At 40.7% G+C, this 20,730-nt stretch overlaps 1 protein-coding gene across 1 annotated transcript in view; it reads right to left on the bottom strand.

Annotated features, from left to right (window-relative positions):
- Positions 1 to 20,730, bottom strand: part of LOC124594231 (glycerol kinase-like) — a 165,996-nt gene that overhangs the window by 60,988 nt on the left and 84,278 nt on the right. The window contains exon 7 of the mRNA XM_047132597.1: positions 16,127 to 16,383. Coding sequence (XP_046988553.1) covers positions 16,127 to 16,383 — 257 coding nt within the window. The remainder of the gene's footprint in view (positions 1 to 16,126; positions 16,384 to 20,730) is intronic.

A 20,730-nucleotide genomic window follows, 5' to 3' on the forward strand; every position in this document is an offset into this window, starting at 1 on the left:
TGTGGCATCAAATGAAATAAGACATGCACTTGGCAGCCGAACTTCCCTGAATAGGAGCCTCCTGGCCAAAGATGCCATACGATCATTTCCATTTCCAGCTGACTGTGACACAGCATTTTGTCCATACAGCATTGGAATTTCATGATGACTATTTGTAATTTAGATGTTTTTCCCACAAGAATCATACAGTCTTGAGTACTTCAACTTTGAAATATACTTCCATTTGTTGCAGCACTTCTTTTGCATACTGTGATACTCCTGTTATACATACTGTAGCAGAACTGTGTCTGCAGGAAACCCAGAACATTCAGTCTCTCCTGACAATGCACCATTCTTGATGGGCAAATGTCTTAGCATGAGGTGACACATACAACTTATTTTTGATGTGCCCTTGCAGGGTTGACACAAGTTTCGCCAAGTAAATTTCCCTGATATTCCCCTGATTTCCTGACAAGTTTTGTCATTTTTCCCTGACAATATTGAGATCTGAAAAATATGTAAGAATTTCTGTATTTCTCCTCTGTGTGAGCAAAAATCTTAAGTACTACCATCAACATATTTTGTAATGAACTATTTTAGGCGGAGAAAGCAGGCCAAATGGTATATATGTTTCATTAAGACCACTGTTGTTATTTTATTTCAATAAAACGGAATACATTTTGTGACAAAAATAGGCATTTCCTTGGAGTTGCAAGACATATTTAAAATACCTTCACTGTTTTCAGAAATAACCTCAGAAAAAGTAGACCTCCTGAAAGAAGTGTAAAAGGCCGGGAAGGGTTGTGTGAACCCAACACTACAGGTGAGCAATAAAATAATGATTCTACTGTGTTCGTTATTTTCGGTTATTACCCACTGTGTTATGTGTATTATTTTACGTATTGTGCGATTTTTCTTCCAAGAAATATAAGAGTACAAAGCGTACAGACTGCCAGCAACTGCCACAATTTTCTTCTTCTTACTGTCCATACTTTCTAATATATAAAGTACTTTCAAAATGTACTACAATAAGTAAAAGTCTGTAAAACACTGCACTGTACAACATGCTTGTCGTGAGACAGTCACAATTCTTCAAATCCATTGCCTGTGGCCTCTGGCCTGCCAAGGATCACTGCAGTCCTGGGTCCATGGATAAACCACTAAAATCTGCTGAATTACACCACACACAGACAGATGTGGCCTGCAGACATATCGCTGAGACTAGATCCAATGGGCAGGGCCTGCACATTAAAGGGAAACAACGATCTTCAGATCGGCAGGACCGATCCGTTAGAGGTACCTGCAGAAATGGCCTGTGGTTTTTGCCCGTTATGGAAATTCACTCACATGGCCAGCTATTCACGTGTCACAGACACCATATTGATGAAATGAGACCATGGTGATCAATCTATGCTACGGATAACTTGTGAAAATACTCTGAGAATCAATAGTAATGAGGATAGGTGGCAACTCGCCATAAAGATGATTGCTGAGTCCCAGACAAGCAGCTAGAACAGTAAATCACTTTCTTAGAACTAAATTTTCGGCCATAACCATTGTCAGAATACAAGAGCATAAAACTCATGAACAAATGACCATAATCTCAGGCCACTGCATCTACAGTCTCTCAGAATCAGATCCAAACAAACACTCCTCATACCTCCCTCTCATCAGCAGCTGTTAGGCTAGCAGTAAGAAGTGGTGGCAACACTGACTGCAAGCTGGGGGGAGTGGTAAGAAGGGGAGAAGCAATAAGAATGAGGGAGTAGAGAAACTTCACTTGTACTCAGCTGCGCCCAGTCAGCAACCATGTGTGACATCTCAGTTAACAAACCATTTTATCTACTGAGACAAAAATGAGATTTTTCCAGTGTTTTTTTTTTTTTTTCAAATTTCCCTTATATTTCCCTGAATATTCTGACACATGTGAAATTCCCTGATTTCCAGAACTTGTGTGCAACCCTGCCTTGCATATATTCTCAGTCTTTATATGGTTTTTATTTATTATCAGTCTCTTGACTAACTATAAAACTTGCTACAGTAAAATTGTTCAAATATTGTATTCAGTAATTAAACGTAAAATTTGATTTTTCTTGACTCTTCTGAAGTTTCTCAGGTGCTATCTTCCTTGCAGCACCAACAGGATACTGAATCTACTCACCAAGCGGTGACAGAACACACACACAAAAGAAGCTTGTAATTAGGCATACTTTTGGAGCCAATGGCTCCTTCTTCAGGCAGAAGGCTTGAAGGGGAAGGAAGAAGGGTGAAGGAAAAGAACTGGAGAAGTCTAGGAAAAGGGGTAGATTTTGGGAATGTCACCCAGAACCACAGGTAAGGGGAGACTTACCACGCAGGATGAGAAGTAAATATTGATTGTTGTGGACTGCATTGGACAAAATTTGAAAACCTGAGCACTTAATTGTGGAAGACACTGTAATATGCAGGACAATGATTACTGTTTAAAAATTATACATGAGTTAATAAGAGTGAGAAACTAAGTGCACTGTAAGTACAGATGTGGGAGGAGGATGGTGTAAAAATATATAGGTAAGACAATGAAAGATGTAGTCAACTAAAATGGAGTGAAGAAAATACACTCCTGGAAATTGAAATAAGAACACCGTGAATTCATTGTCCCAGGAAGGGGAAACTTTATTGACACATTCCTGTGGTCAGATACATCACATGATCACACTGACAGAACCACAGGCACATAGACACAGGCAACAGAGCATGCACAATGTCGGCACTAGTACAGTGTATATCCACCTTTCGCAGCAATGCAGACTGCTATTCTCCCATGGAGACGATCGTAGAGATGCTGGATGTAGTCCTGTGGAACGGCTTGCCATGCCATTTCCATCTGGCGCCTCAGTTGGACCAGCGTTCGTGCTGGACGTGCAGACCGCGTGAGACGACGCTTCATCCAGTCCCAAACATGCTCAATGGGGGACAGATCCGGAGATCTTGCTGGCCAGGGTAGTTGACGTACACCTTCTAGAGCACGTTGGGTGGCACGGGATACATGCGGACGTGCATTGTCCTGTTGGAACAACAAGTTCCCTTGCCGGTCTAGGAATGGTAGAACGATGGGTTCGATGACGGATTGGATGTGCCTTGCACTATTCAGTGTCCCCTCGACGATCACCAGTGGTGTACGGCCAATGTAGGAGATCGCTCCCCACACCATGATGCCGGGTGTTGGCCCTGTGTGCCTCGGTCGTATGCAGTCCTGATTGTGGCACTCACCTGCACGGCGCCAAACACGCATACGACCATCATTGGCACCAAGGCATAAGCGACTCTCATCGCTGAAGACGACACGTCTCCATTCGTCCCTCCATTCACGCCTGTCGCGACACCACTGGAGGCGGGCTGCACGATGTTGGGGCGTGAGCGGAAGACGGCCTAACGGTGTGCGGGACCGTAGCCCAGCTTCATGGAGACGGTTGCGAATGGTCCTCGCCGATACCCCAGGAGCAACAGTGTCCCTAATTTGCTGGGAAGTGGCGGTGCGGTCCCCTACGGCACTGCGTAGGATCCTACGGTCTTGGCGTGCATCCGTGCGTCGCTGCGGTCCGGTCCCAGGTCGACGGGCACGTGCACCTTCCGCCGACCACTGGCGACAACATCGATGTACTGTGGAGACCTCACGCCCCACGTGTTGAGCAATTCGGTGGTACGTCCACCCGGCCTCCCGCATGCCCACTATACGCCCTCGCTCAAAGTCCGTCAACTGCACATACGGTTCACGTCCACGCTGTCGCGGCATGCTACCAGTGTTAAAGACTGCGATGGAGCTCCGTATGCCACGGCAAACTGGCTGACACTGACGGCGGCGGTGCATAAATGCTGCGCAGCTAGCGCCATTCGACGGCCAACACCGCGGTTCCTGGTGTGTCCACTGTGCCGTGCGTGTGATCATTGCTTGTACAGCCCTCTCGCAGTGTCCGGAGCAAGTATGGTGGGTCTGACACACCGGTGTCAATGTGTTCTTTTTTCCATTTCCAGGAGTGTAGTAGTTACTGTGAAGAAATGATGAGACAGCAGAAATTAATGTAAATTAAGGCCAGGTTGATGATGAGAACCAAGGACATTTTATAGTGCTAGTTCCCACTGCCAAGTTCCAAGAAACTGGTGTCTGGGGGAAGAATCCAGATGGCAGTTATGGTGACACAGGCGTTGAGGTCATGACTGTTATGTTGTACAGCCTGCTCTGCAACAGGATATTGCATGTTGCCAGTATACACCAGATGCCGATGTCCATTCAGCCTAATTGATAATTTGGTGGTAGCCCTGCTTATGTAAAAGGCCAAACAGTGTTTACATAATAGCTGGTATATGATGGGTGTTGTTTCATTGGTGGCTCTCCCTTTGATAGCATATGCTCTGACAGTTACAGGGCTGCTATAGTAGGTGGAAGGAGAGTGCATAGGGCAAGTCTTACAGCAGTGACAGTCACAGGGCTAGGAGCCAAAGGGTAGGATGCAAAAGGAGTATAGGGCCTGACAAAAATATTGCAGAGATTGGGTTGGCAACGAAAAAGTTTTCTAGGTGTGTTGGGCAAAATTTCAGACAGAATCAATCTCATTTCAGGGCATTGTTTTAGGAAGTCATAGCCCTGTCAAAGTAGCTGATTAATACATTCCTGACCGAGATAATACTGAGTTACCAGTGGTGTACTCTGAAGTTGTTTTTTGGAGGTATCAGCAGTATCAGGATTCAATATGATGGCCTGGGAAATCTGCATTTGAACTAGGCTGGTGGAGTAACTATTTGCAGTGAAGTCTGAGGAGAGAATGATGGTGTATTGCTGTAAAGAGTCTGCATCGTTACGTTTGCTTTGGATGCCAAGGCTGTATGAAAGGGAATGTTTGACATGGAAATGATGGCAGTTGTCAAAATGTAAGTACTGGTGTCTGTTGGCAGGTTTAATTTCATTTCCTGCAGTTCATCCCCATTTAGCAAAATCATCTTGTACATCAACCAAAGCACTGGACCTAGAACAGAACCCTGTGGAACACCTGCACTTTACATCTACATGTACATGGACATCTACAACTACATCTATGCTCAGGAAACCACTGTGAGGTGTATTACAGAACTTATGTCCCATTATATCAGTTATTAGGGTTTCTTCCTACTTTATTCACATACATACATGGGAAGAATGACTGTTTGAATGTCTCTGTGTGTTAAGTAATTATTCTACTCTCATACTCACAATCCCTGTGTGAGCAATACATAGGGAGTTGTAGTATATTCCTGGAGTAAACATTTAAAGCCAGTTCTTGAAACTTTGTTAACAGACTTTCTTGGGATAGTTTATGTCTACCTTCAAGAGTCTTCCAGTTCAGTTCCTTCAGTATCTCTGCAACACTCTCCTTTGGATTAAACAAACTAGCAACCATTTGTGGTGCTCTTCTCTGTATATGTTCAATATCCTCTGTTAGTTCTATCTGGTATGGGTTCCACACATGAGTAATATTCTAGAACCAGTCGCACAAGTAATTTGTAAGTTCTTTGTAGATTGATTGCACTTCCCCAGTATTCTACCAATAAACCAAAGTTTACCACCTGCTTTACCCATGACTGATTCCATTTCATATCTCTACACAGTGTTACACCCAGGTATTTGTATGAGTGGCTGATTCCAACAGTGACTCATTGATATTATAGTGATAGGATACTATGTTTTTTCGTTTTGTGAAGTGCACAATTTTACATTTCTGAACATATAAAACAAGTTGCCAACCTCTTATCAAGATCTGACTGAATATTTACGCAATTTCTAGGGGGGATACTAGTTCATTAAAGATTACTGCATAACCTGCAAAAAGCCCGATTTTACTATTAATATTGTCTGCAAGGTCATCAATATGCATCATGAACAGCACGGATCCTAACACACATCCCTGCCCAAAGTTACTTCTACATCTGATGATGACTCTCCATCCAAGATAACATACTGCGTCCTCCCTATCAAAAATTTCTCAATTCATTCACAGATTTCACTTTATACCCAATATGGGTGTACTTTTGACAACAATTGTAGATGTGGTACTGAGTCAAATTCTTTTTGGAAATCAAGAAATACTGTACCTACCTGACTGCCTTCATAAAAAGTTTTCAGTATGCCTTGTGAGAAAAGTGCAGGTTTGGTTTCACATGATCGATGTTTTCAAAATCCCTGTTGGCTGGCATTCAGAAGGTAATTCTGTTCAAGATACCTCATTATCTTTGAGCTCAGATTATATTTTAAGATTCTACAACAAATCAATGTCAAGGATACTGGACGGTAGTTTTATGGATCACTTTTACTAGCCTTCTTGTAAATGGGTGTGACCTGTGCCTTTTTACAAGAAGTAGGCACAGTTTTTTGTTTGAGGGATCAATGATAGATTGTAGTTAGAGAGGGCTAACTAAGCTACAAATTCAATATAGAATCTGACAGGGCTTCCACCAGGCCCTGGAGCTTTCTTCAATTTTAATGATTTCAGCTGTTTCTCAAAACCATTGACACTAATACTTATTCATTCATGTTTTCAGTCATACAAGGATTAAATTGAGTCAATTCTCCTTGGTTTTTCTATGTAAAAAAACATTTGAAAATGGAGTTAAGCATTTCATCTTTTGCTTTTCTAACCTCAATTTCAGTTCCTGTCTCATTCACTAGGAACTGGACACTAATTTTGGTGCCACTAACAGCCTTTACATATGACCAGAATTTCTTTCGGTTCTGTGTAAAATAACTTGACAATATTCTGCTACAATAGTCATTGAAGGCAATACACATTAGTCTCAACAGCCAAACATATTTCATTCAGCATCTCTTTATCTATAGCCATTTGCTTTGTTTACACCTTTTATGCAGTGATCTCTGTTTCTTTACAAGTTTCTTTACAGTGACTGTATCCCATGGAGGTTCCCTCCAATTATGAACTGTTCTACAGGGTACATATCTATCCAGTGCATGGCCAACTATTCTTTTAAATTTGAGCCAGAGTTCCTCTACATGCTCCTGCCCTGTACTGAGAGTTTCCACTTCTTCATTGAGATATGATATTACTGATTTTTTATCTAGTTTACTGAACATGTATATCTTCCTGCCTGTTTTAATTGTTCTTTGTACTTTGGTAATCATTGTTGCTACAACCACATCATGGACACTGACACGTTTCGATGCAGACATCCCCAAAGAGGGAAGGTCTATTTGTTGCCATTAGATCCAATATACTTCCATAATGACTGGGGTTCCTATCCATCTGTCCTGGGTAGTTTTCAGGGAAGGCACTTGGTAAAGTTTCACAGGCTGTCTTACCGCTCCCTCCACTAACAAAATGGTACATTTCCCAATTAATTGTTGGATAGTTAAAGTCTCCACCAATGGTTATAGTATGATAGGGAACTAATGTACAAGTGAACTGAGGTTTTCTCTAAAGTTTACATTTACATCAGGAGATGAGTCTAGCAGGTGATAAAAGGATCCATTTATCATTTTATGCCATCCCTGATACTGAGTCTAGCCCAAATAATCTCACAAGCAGCTTAAATTTCTACCTCAGTGGATTTGAGTATCTTGTCTACCGCAACAAATACACCATGTCCATTTCCTATTTGCCTATATTTTTGATATACACTTAAATTTTCCCAAAAAATTTCATTGCTATCAATTTCAGGTTTCAACCATCTGTCTGTACCTAGTATTATGTTAGCTTAACTGCTTGTCATGAGTGCTTCAAACTCTGGCAATTTGTTGTAAATGCTTCAGCAGTTTACCATTAGAATTTTAATACTCTCACCTGTGAGAGTCATTTATTTCAATCTTACAGTGATACTTCTTGATTTCTAACAGCTGTCAGTATCTGGATTGGATGGAGAGTTGTCTAATCTAATAAACTCTTGTGTGCACCCCACACACACAATCAGCTACCTGAGTAGCAGCCTCTAAGGGTTAGAGCACACCCGACCAATTTAGGAGCACCCAACAGTCTCAACCCCACAGTGCAAGTCCATGAAGTCACAGCCTAGCTTGTCAGAGAACTTTCAAAGTCTCTGGGTCAGTCCTTCCACTCGACTCAGAACCAAAGGGCCATGACCAGTTTTGAGGACAATGCTGAAAATTGTGAGCTTCACTGAAACTCCATGTGCAAGTCTGGTTTCCTCAACCTTCTCCAACAGTCTGCAGAGGTGACAAGATCAACAGGAGAGGGTAGTATGAGGGTGGTTTGAAAATTTCTTGGAACACAACAGAAAAAAAAGTACTTATGTCACTGAAACATTTTTTATTTCTCAATGTAGTCTCCTTGTAGAAAATGCACTTGGTCCAACAAAGTTCCAGTGCCTTGATCCCATCATAAAAATGAGTTTCCTCCAGGCTTGCAAAGTAGTTGTCAACTTCAGCTATCAATTCTCCATTTGAAGTGAATCTTCGTCCACCAAGAAAAATTTTCAGTTTTGGGAAGAAATGGAAGTCTTACGGAGCCATATCAGCTGAATAAGGTGGGTGTGGCAACCATTCATACCTTAGTTCATGTAATTTTGCCTTGGTGATTGCATATGTGTGAGGGCACACATTGTCTTGGTGGAAGATGACTTTCTTCCTTGCTAAACCTAGCCTTTTTTGTGTATCTTTTGTTGCAATTTCGTCCAGGGGGTTAGCATAGTAGTCTCCAGTAACATGTCCATTCTCATGCATTTTTGATCCACCATTAAGAGTCATGCCACCAATCTTGTAGATAATTTTTCATTTCTAATTCTTCAGTTAAAATGTGATATACCCTTTCACATGACATCTGGCAAGAGTGAGCAATTTCATGACTTTCAATCAGCGATCCTCCATGACCATTTGTGCACGTTTGCAATGATTTCTGGAGTAGTGACACATCTTGGCCGACCAATGTGCGAATCATCATCTAAGCTCTCACAACCAAATTTAAATTCATTTGTCCACTTGGCAACTGTTGAATATGAAGGAGCAGAGGCCCCCAGTGTATTCTGGAAAACAGCATGAATGTTCTTTGCTTTCATACCTTTCTCTACAAAGTACTCAATCATTGCTCGAATCTTGATTTTTTCCATCTTCACAAATCACTACACAGGAACAACAACAGAACCATGACACCACTACAGCTCTCTTCCAAGAGCACTGACATGGCACATATTTACAGGCAACAGTCCAAGGAATATCACATGAACAACTCGTTGCACTAGCGCTGACCCCTCGTGGATATTCCGAGACCTTTTCAAACCACCCATGTACTTGAGGTACCACTGGTATAGGTATCACTGGTACACAGCACTCAGTAGCTCTTCCAAAACACCGATTTGCAACAGCTGCCAATCATTTGACAGTAGTCAGGGCAATTTACAGCCACTTACGAGCAACAGTCAACTCATCCTATGTTCAAGAATAGCCTTCACAGTAGGGCTGCATTTTGGCTGGTGCAAGACAGTGAACAAATAACTTTAAATTAAGCCCACAGATTATCTTTAAATCTGTTGAGCCAAAATGTTGGTAATTCCCTATAAGAATCAATGTAAATACACAAAACAAGATTTCTGATACGGCAAGAAAAAAGCTGTGATAAAAACTTCTAGTTTCTTAAAACGTTTTGAGGTTGATTGTAATTGTTATCAAACTTGAAAACAAGAGTTAATTTATGACAAATGCAGTTAATATCTGTGACTACTCCTCTTCAAGGGAAAACTAGATGTAACACAACATTTTAGTTAGGAAATCTCCTACAGTAACTAAATCACAAACATTGATTTGCTACAATATGGTCATAGACTGTGCAAAGGACAATGGTAGCTTCCAAAAATTCTAAAAATGCATGTTTATTTGCATTGATATATAATGAAGTTCAGGAGTGATGTGTTTTTTGGCAGAACTGTGAAACACAAATGCTGATTTGCTACGAAATAAACTATGTATCCAAAAGAATCACACAGGTAACTTATGAAACTGTATTTTTGTAAGCATCTGAAAATTCTCAGAATAACCTATTTCTCATGCAAACTGTACACTAAAGTTAGGGAACGATTGTTTTGAATGAGGACAGACCTACTGTCCACAAACTTTTAAAAGACCACAATTAAGTTTAAACTTACAATTATTTATAACAGTATGAGTTTATCACAGCACTTGAAAATGTTCAAAATTTCACAATATATCATAAAGCATATGGGTGTTGGTGCAATCAATGAAAGACTATGCAGATACAATGTGAGCAGTAAAAATCTAGAACTTTAAATTTGTAAGCAATCTTGCACACATGGTCTTCCACAAAGGAAAATTCCTGAGTCAGCTTTTATATATAAATAAACAAGCATATTTCATGGATTTTTCACGTAGCTGATTCTGTACACATTTCTACACAGGCAAGCTAAAGAACAACAGCACAGCTTAAGTATATCTCAATCAAAATTACTAAAATGTGCAGCAACAACAAAGTATGTCTTCTGACTATTGCAAATAACAATGCCAACAGATATGACCTTCCCCCCACCCCCACCCCCACCCACAGTCAGATTCAAGTCTCTTCCCTGTTTGTTGGCACTGGAAGGAAACTTTCTGCTCCCAATTATGCAGGTACTGTTGAGAGTTTTCTCTAATCTCATAACGTTCCAGCTGATGCAAAACTATTGCATTTTCCACAAAATCAAATGCTATTGTTAAATCAAAGAAAATATCTACTGTCCTCAATTTTTCATTTAGCCCTGATATTACCACATACACAAAAGAATTAATAGCATTTTCTGTGGACATTCCCCTCCTAAAGCCAAACTGAGAGTCAAGCAAAAAATTATATATATTACTCTTGTACACTTTTTCACAAACTTTTGGAAACTCTGGTAGCAAAGAAATTTGTCAGTAATAATCTATGTTATCTCTTTCAGCCTGATGAAAGAAACCACAGTCCTGAATTCACTGGTTCCAGACCTTACCCTAGATGATTAGCAGTGGTTGCCGCCACCAGAATCTTCAATGATCTTTGCTTTGTCCACCCTCCCTAACAAGAACTAGCACAAAGTTAGGTGCCATCTTTGAAGAGGGGGTGGTGATGTATCCAGCGGGATGATGTTGAAACAGAAGAAATATATATACTCCACTCAGAAAAGTGCTATTACTGGGCATGTGAGTCCACGTGCACAACTTCATCTACAAAGGAATATCTCTTGCTGCAACCTATTTCTGGCCACCATCATGCACACAATAGTGATAGATCATTACATTTCCTGTTATAGCTACTACGAACTTGAGACTTTGCTTTAGAGCACAATTATTCTTGCTTCTGCTTCCTGTAGATAGCCCAGTCTGCTCTTATGTTATACAACTGAGAAAGACTGATTTCACTGGCAGTTTTGTATAGTGTTTACTTTCATGTAATAAAGCAGCAGTTCTGCACATAAAGCACCTTTACCATTACCATATCTCTCTAGAGACTTGATGCTGACAATACAAATTTACACAGAAGATTTTATTGTTGACTATATTATAAAAAAATAGATTGCTACTCACAGTTGACATGATGAGTTGCAGAAAGGCATGATGAAATGACTATTTCATATAAGCTTTCAGCCACAGCCTCAGAAAAGAAAAATGCACACACATTCACAGAATGAAGCACACTGCACACACACTACATACATAAAAACTATCTCCAGCTGCTCCAGCCAGAATACAACTGAAACACACTGAATGGTAGCAACAATCCAGAGTGTGGCAGGGAAGGGGAAGGGATAGCAGGGTATGGGTGGGGAAAGAGGAATCAGCACTGACTGGCAGAATGTGTAGGGACTGGAGTTGGCAGGACAGGACCTCCAGATGCAGCATCAGGAGTCTGTGGAGGAGGAGAGGAGGAGAAAAAAATGGGGAGAAGAAAGGAGAGGAGGAAAGATGGGAACTAAGACTAATAGGTGTGCTGGCTGAGAGCAGTGCACAGTTAGAGCAAGGGTAAGTGAATTGTGAGGAGATGACAGGGTAGAGGGGTTGGAAACAGTTGAGTGGAGACTTTGTGTACAGTAAGTTACTGTAGGTCAAGGCCAGGATAATTTCAGGAGAGGAGAATGTGTTGCATGGATAACTCCATCTGCACAGTTCAACAAAGATGGTGGTGGAGGAGAGAATCCATACAGACTGGGTCATGAAGCAGCCATTGAAATCAAGCACATTACAATCAGCTGCATGTTGTGCCACAAGGTGGTGTGACAGTGGCCATTCATAATGGTGGACCAGCTGGTTGGTAGCCATACCAATATAAAAAGCTGAACAGTGATTGCAACAGAACTATTACATGGCATGGCTGCTTTCACAGGTGACTCAGCCAGCCTCTGATGGGATAGGATAAGAATGTAACAGGACTGAAACAGGAAGAGCTGGGTGCACAGATTGGGCAGAGCTTGCACCTGAGTCTTCCATAGGGATATGATCTCTGTGGCAAGGGTTGTGATTGGGAGTGGCATAGGGATAGACTAGGATGTTGTGAGGGTTAGATGGGTGACAGAACACTACTTTAGGAGGGAGTGGGAAAGATTTGGGTAGAATGTCCCTCATTTCAGGACATGATCATAGATAATTAAAGCCCTGACAAAGGATGTGGTTTAGTTGTTCCAGTGTGAGGTGGTGCTGGGTGATGAAATAGGTGCTCCTCTATAATTGATTCTTGAGGATGGAGGGAGGATGGGCAGTGAGTGGAGAAACAGCACAAGAAATCTGGTCACAAACTAGGTGTGTAGTGCATTTTTGAGAAGGTCTTTATGAGATCTTCAGCTCACTGGGGAAAGGAGCTCCCATAATTGCAGATAAGCTGTCCCCGGGTGACCATGCTGTGTGGAAGGGATTTCTTGGTTTGGGATGAATGGCAGCTGTCAAAATGTAGGTATTGTCAGTGGTTGGTAGTTTCAGTGTGGACAGAGGTGTGGATGGAGACATCAGAGAGTAGGAGGTGAACGACCAGGATGGTGGCACAGTGGGTTGAGGAGGACCAACTGAAGTGGATGGGAGAGAAGGTACTGAGGTTGTGAAGGAATGAGGATAGAGTGTCCTGGCCCTGAGTCTAGATCATGGTGATACCATCAAAGAGCCTGAAGCAGAACAGGGGTTTGGGATTTTGGGAAGCTAGGAAGGTTTCCTCTTGATGGCCCATAAACAGATTGGCATAAGAGGATAACATGTGGGCTGCCCATAGCTGTACCACAGATTTCTTTGTATATCTCCCCTCCAAAGGAGAAACTGAATCCCTTGCACTCCAGCACCTGGAAGAGAATTCCAGACACCAATTCCAGCCTGCTAACATCCTGCTGCCAACTTAGGGCACCAGTGTCCAAACCCCACCTCTATCCTACCCACCGTGTTTCTCCAAATCAACGCCACATAGGACCCAGATTCTCCCTGGTGGACCTTTTCAACTTGTCCCACCTCCCAAAGCTCCATTCCAACACTCCACTAAATTCAGAACTGAACAGTCTCACGACACCTTTCCACAAAAATCCACAGCTCCACAGAAGTTTCAGTTCCATCCAAAGGCCTCACCTACAGCTCCACACCAAAATTTAACCAAGTTTGACCTGTCAAAGACCAACTCTCCTTCTCCAGACCTCTACAATGGAAACACTTCTTTGCCACCAATCCCTCTAACCAAAGCCAATGTCCTGCCACTCATCCCTGCCTGTCCCAGTTCATATTACTATCAAACCTTGATCCCCCCCTCCTGCCAAACCACCCTCTGGTCACCTTCTAGGAGCTCCTTATCTCCAGCTCGGCCTCGCCAATCTTCCCCAGGTCCCTTCCTATGAACACTAATATTTCAGCAGACAAAAGGACAGCCAAACAGCATCAAAACATGTCCTGACAAAGGTTCGCTGTGACTGTCTGGTGGAAGGTCTCCTCCACCTACAAACTCTGCCAGACTGACCCCATCCTAGAATTCACCATAACCTACAGTCCCTAATTATAACCTTAGACCCTTCCAGAACCTCTCACCTAAATCCATTTCCCTCTTCACCTCTATGACACTCCACACTCTCACTTTCTACATACTCCCCAAAATCAACAACCCCAACAATACTGAATGCCACATGTTAGCTAGTTACTATCCTCCCACTGAAAGAATTTTGGCTCCCATCAACCAACATCTTCAATCTATTGTCCAAAACAGAACATCCCACATCAAAGATACCAACCACTTCCTTCACTGACTGTCCGCCATCCCCACCTTTTATTTCCTGGATCCCTACTCATCAATATTAATGCCACTTCCCTATAAACCAACATCCCTCACACCCATAGTTTTGCTGCTGTTGAACACTACCACTCTCATGGCCTTCAGACTCCAAATCCACATCTTACTATCTATATCCCAACTCTCAACTACCTCTCCTTTGAAGGGAAGGTAGACAAAGCCACTCTGTTTAGGAATGTCTAGAGGGAACCTTCCAAACCTTCTAAAATCTCAAGTCCCTGGTCAGGTTCAGTCTCACTGAAGATATCTTCATGATATGGACTCAGGACCTGCACATTTTATCCAGCCGGCTGTAGTGGCCAAGTAGTTCTAGGCGCTACAGTCTGGAACCGCGCAACCGCTACGGTCGCAGGTTCGAATCCTGCCTCAAGCATTGATGTGTGTGATGTCCTTAGGTTAGTTATGTTTAAGTAGTTCTAGGGGACTGATAACCTCTGCAATTAAGTCCCATAGTGCTCAGAGCCATTTGAACATCTTATCCTCATTTGTTCACATCCTCAAGATCTTCTTTCCCACTCATTTCATCAGGTCCTCCTCAAGCCAGCATGCCATCATCCTAGACATTGACTTCCTCCTCTCTGATGCCTCCATCCACTCTTATGTCCACATTAAACCTGCCAACCATCAATAGCACCACATTTCAACAACTGCCATCCTTTTAACCCCAAAAAGCCACCAAGGGACTGAATATCTACAGTGATGGGAGCTTCCTTGCACAGTATGCTGGAGGTCTCACATAGACCTCCAAAGACAGGCACCATGCCACAAACCTATTCCACATCTGCACATACTCCCAAGCCTCCCACCACCCTCAAGGAACATCAATAAAGAAGTGTCCTTACTGACAACCAAAACCCCCTCAGACTGGAACAACTGAACCATTTCCTTCATTAGGGTTTCAGTTACCTATCATCATGTCCTGAAATGAAAGACATTCTACCCAAAATCCTTTCCATCGCCTCCTACAGTGGTGTTATGTCACCCATCCAACTTTCACAACACCTTCATCCATCCCTGTGGCACTCCAAATTACAACCTTTTGCCACCGAGACCATATTCCTGTGGGAGACCCAGATGCAAGACAGCCCAATGCACACCCCTAGCACTTCCTACTACAGTCCTGTCATAGGCTTATCCTACCCCATCAGAGGCCAGCCAACCTGTGAAAGCAGGTCTGTTGTAATCAATGTTCAGCATTTTATATTGGTAAGACTACCAACCAGCTGTTCACCAGGATGAACAGAGCAAAGTTGACACACTGTGGCACAACATGCAGCTGAACATAACATGCTTGAGGTCAATGGCTGTTTCACAACTCAGGCTATCTGGATCCTTCCCTCCACTATCATCTTTTCTGAACTGTGCAGATGGAGTTATACTCACAACACATTTTCCACTCCTGATATCATCCCAACCTCAACCTACAGTAACCTACTGTACCCACAGCCTTAAACCAACTGTTTCCATCCCCTCCGTTCTGTTACCTCTTCACAATTTGCCTCCCCTCATGCTCAATGTGCACTGCTCTCTACTGGTGCACCCAGTGTTCTTCATCCCCTTCTCTGATCCTCTCCCTTCATCTCCTCTTTGGGGTGAGTAGCAATCTATCTTTTTCATTACATTGTAGACATTGCAACCTGGACTTTCCATAGTTAGATTTTATTGTTGGTTACTGTCCCTGACATTACCTCTTTTTCAACCATGAGTTAAGTGATTGGAATGTTTTGTGTTCTCTTCAAGTTATTACTTAAATTATGTCTACCTGACAACCAAACTAAGCAACAATTTTATGAAATGTGATAGCATTTGATAACAAATTTGTCTTAAATGTCAGATAAATAACATTAATATAATAGCTGTTTTCACGACATGTGTCTTGCAATAGAACAGATACTAACCCACGGGCATCATTTCTCCAGTAGGGAGCATAAAGTCCAGTAAAGGCTGGGACAAAGTAAACATCACCAGTTGTCTTGACCTCATCAGCCACATTTTCTGATTCTGGGACACTATCAATTAGATTCATATTTTCTTTTAACCACATTATGGATGACCCAGCAACTGCCACAGAACCTTCCAGAGCATAATTTGGTGATGCTGACTTGCCCAGTTGGTAAGCAACTGTTGTTACTAAACCATGAGTTGAGTCTATCCGCTACATGAAAGGAAAAGGATATTTAATAATTATTTCTGACAGTCAGTGGCATAAGAAAATACAATACATATTCCATTAATTTAGACACTCATGTCATGACTATAATGCTTCTTTTTAAACACTATAACAATAATAAAAATTTACTTGACAAGCCTTTGTCACAAGGTATTCACATTTCCTAAGAATTCTAAGCTCAAAAACAGTGATTATTAGAGGGCCACAGAAACTTGAATTCGAATAATATGTAGCCAAAGTAGCAGCCATGTGAAGATTTATTCATCTTCTATTGATTCACAACTAGTTTTGTGATTATAAAGCCTGATGCTCAAGTGCTTAACATCTGACATAAAGAAGTTGCAAAAAAAAAAAAAAAAACTTTTGTTAACCTACATAGGCTAACTACATGACAAAATTTTAATTACATTGTTAATAACAAAAGAAAGACCATGGACCATTTCTTAGACATGGAAGCTATTCCTCGATAAAATATAGATGTCGCCTATTTTCACAGTTGTCAACAACTTGATGGTGGAGCACATCCAAAATGTAAACTACAACAAACAGGGGTACCAAGAACCAAATCAAATTATAACAGAATCCCAGTGATAAATAGTGATTACCTTAGGGAAGTTGAGAACCCATAAATAGTGCTTACACAAATGGCCATGAGAAAGTGTGAATGGAGCGGCCCAGCTGACAGTACAGCATGTACTGACAACTTGGGAGTAACACTCAGAAATATTGCCTTGTTGCATATCCAAAGAAAGATGCACCAGGCTCAGTGAAGTCCTAGTCACAATATACATAAAACATGGTGGAGTGCCAATCCCATATCTCATGTATATTATAAATGCGAAAGTTTGTGTGTGAATATTTCCTCCTTCACACTGAAATGGCTGAGAGGATTTAGAAGAAATTTTGTATGCAATTAGCTTATAGCCTGAATTAACAGACAGGTTGCTTTAAAAGTGTCTGGTACAAGATATTTATTAATTTGAAGAGTGTAATGTGAAATGTGACACAATCATTACTCTTATAAAAAGCTATTACTATCTGACTTTTGAACTGCATTTGTGAAAATGCTTTTATTGTTTAATATGTCCTATATAATATGGTCAATGGAATGAATGCAATGGTTAAACAATGGAACTCCAGATCAGATTATAAATAACACAAGGAAAAGATAGATTGCTACATACAGTAAAAATGACACATTAAGTTGCAGACATGCACAGCTAAAAAACACTTACACATTAGCTTTCAGACACAGCCTTCATCAGAAAAGGAAACACACACATATTCATTCATACAAGCAGGCACACCTTATGCACACATGATCATCACCTCTGGTAGCTTGGACCAGGATGCCATTCTGGTCAGAGCTGCTGGAGATGGCGGTCTTGTGTGCATGAAGTGTGGTTGCTTGTGCGAATGTGTGTGTGTGTGTGTGTGTGTGTGTGTGTGTGTGTGTAATATGTCATATTTATGGTACATAGCAATCACATTTTCCTCGTGTTGTTGAATACAATGGTTATACATTCCTCAAAATGTTTAATCCATACTTCCATACAAGCCTAGTGCACTTTAGCTGCTGAGCATCAGGTGTATCTTATAGCTTCTGAGATTATTGAAGAATGACTGTCATTTAAATAGTGTACAACAGAGACATGTCAAGCCTTTATATATAGAACCTGGCAGGCTTTCAGTGAGGCTAGATTTGATTACGATATGCAAGTGTATCTTCTGGTAACAGGCACACAAGAGGGCAGATGACTTTGTTGCATGTATAAATATCATAAAATTTGCACTGCACCAAACTACAAATTGTTTTTATTTTCTTTGTCAAGTTACTCCTTCACACTGAAGCAAATCAATGGATTTGGATGAACGTTGGAACGGAGATAGCCTATACCCTCAATTAACACATAGGTTATCTTTTATTCTGGAAAACAAATCGCTGTTCCAATGAATTATTAATGTAACTACTGTTACTGTAGGATGGATAACATGACTAAAACGTCATTCATGGAAGTAAACTATCAAATGAATGCAGTGCATTTAGTGTAGACATTAGTTTTTAACTGTTTTGACAAACAAAATAATTACATACATAAGTCTAGCACAGCAGAAATATTCCTCAGGATAAAACCATCACCAAACTCTGCAACAATGTAACATATGAGCACAAAAATATTTTGTAGCACTTAGAATGTTTTGTATGCAAGTGTATTTGATTGTGATAATATTGGGATTCTTAAATGATGACTTGGCTTCTGTGTCTGGATTGTCATGATTTATAACTGTTTTGTAAACTTCACTGGCCCCAAGGGTCTCAGTGGTTCAGAAGCATTAACAATCATGAAATTGACCTTCTCAATCACTATAAATAATAGTCAAGGACAAACATTAAAAGTGGCAGGTATTCAAGTGGACATACCATGTTTTTTGCATAGACAGCTCAACACTGGTTGCTTGCATGTACTGAGAGCCGGAAATCTCTACACATAAGTAGAGAACAAGAAGTCTCAGAACACTGCTTAAAAAACATATTGTGATAGATTTCTGGTTCTTCATACACACCAAGACAATTACAATGTTTTCCACACTAGGCATCACACACTCATGAAATTATTTACTCCATTTCCTGGCACATTTTGTGATTCAGTATTCAGTTGCATAAAAATTTTTGCCTTACATAAATGAGTGAGTTGTGAGCAACATGTACTCTATTGGCTTCTTCCATCGTCTCAAAATCTGGTAGTATTTTTTTATTTTTTTCTCTTTGATGTCACACAGTTTTTGGGGCCGTAAGCAGCTCACATCTTAATACCTCGAAGAGATAAATCTTGTGATGGTGCATGCATGTGGATAGTGAGTTTCAGCATTAACATTTCTTTATAAATAACTGTTTAACCATGAGTAACACTGCAGGCACAGCTAGAATAATATAAATTAAAATTGAAAGTACCTACCAGCAAGGAAGGCAGGGGAACATATGTACAAAAAATGTTGATATTAATAACACTCATATAAAACCCTCTAACACAAATGGTCCACTGTGTGGACTGGTTAATATTTTCAATTATGTGTCTCTTGCCAGAAAGAAATAGCAGGAGAACATATACATATTATCAATGAAGATGTATTAATAGAACATGTGGTCTCCTAATAAAATAAAAATAAAATAACGGGGCTGTGTTCGTAAAAGACAAAACTCCAGTCAAGTTAACCATCAAGTATTATAGTAAGACATATGGGAACAAACTGCATACTATTTTAAAAAGGGCTGTCACATAAAATAACAGTGGTAATAAAAAGCATAACATTTACAAAAACACTGATAATAATGGATAAGCAAATACCTATGCAGTAAAGATTGTACATCATGACAAAGCTTTTTGTCTAACCTAAGATTTACGAACAACAACAACAAGGGAAGGCACAGCTACAATAGGAAACCAACATACAGGTACCTCATCAAAATACCAATTGTGTTTAAAGCAAAAATGAATCAGGTGAAATCCATATGACAAGTGTCCAACCTAAGAATAATGACAATTAAAAGAAAACAGCCCTCGGTCACTAATTTTTAATGAATTAACCGGGTTTCAACACTGCTAGGAGTGTCTTCCTCAGAATTTAAACCAAAGAATGGTCTATAACATGGTCAAAGAATTATGACTAAAAACGTACGATACAAATTACAAGTACAGAATTATCGTGAAAGACTGGCAGTACTTATATGTCATTTATAAAATAATAAATACGCCAAAAGGGCATTAGTCACAAAGATATTGAAGAGAAAAAACTGTGATGGTGAGCCACTAAGGGCTGCTCGTTACTTGCGTGGTGCAGGTTGTAAGGTCCGTTGTAGAGTCCGTTTACAACCTGCACCACGCAAGTAATGAGCAGCCCTTAGTGGCTCGCCATCACAGTTTTTTTTTTTATCTTCAATATCTTTGTGACTAATGCCCTTTTGGCATATTTATTATTTTATAAATGACATATAAGTACTGCCAGTCTTTCACGATAATTCTGTACTTATAATTTGTACCACACGTTTTTAGTCATAATTCTGTGACCATGTTATAGACTATTCTTTGGTTTAAACTCTGAAGAAGACACTCCTAGCAGTGTTGAAACCCGGTTAATCCGTTAAAAGGTAGTGATCGAGGGCTGTTTTCTTTTAATTGTAACTATTCATGGTCTCTGAATGTACAAAATTTTAAGAATAATGAAACAGGATGTATGTGATTGACAAGTGTACAAGAAAGATCAGGTGACCTCTGCATAACGGTCAGATATCATTTGGATGTTCCCATTGTAGATAATCAAAATTAGTCAACA

The sequence above is a fragment of the Schistocerca americana genome, chromosome 2 (assembly GCF_021461395.2).
Source record: "Schistocerca americana isolate TAMUIC-IGC-003095 chromosome 2, iqSchAmer2.1, whole genome shotgun sequence".
Classification (NCBI taxonomy): Eukaryota; Metazoa; Arthropoda; class Insecta; order Orthoptera; family Acrididae; genus Schistocerca; species Schistocerca americana.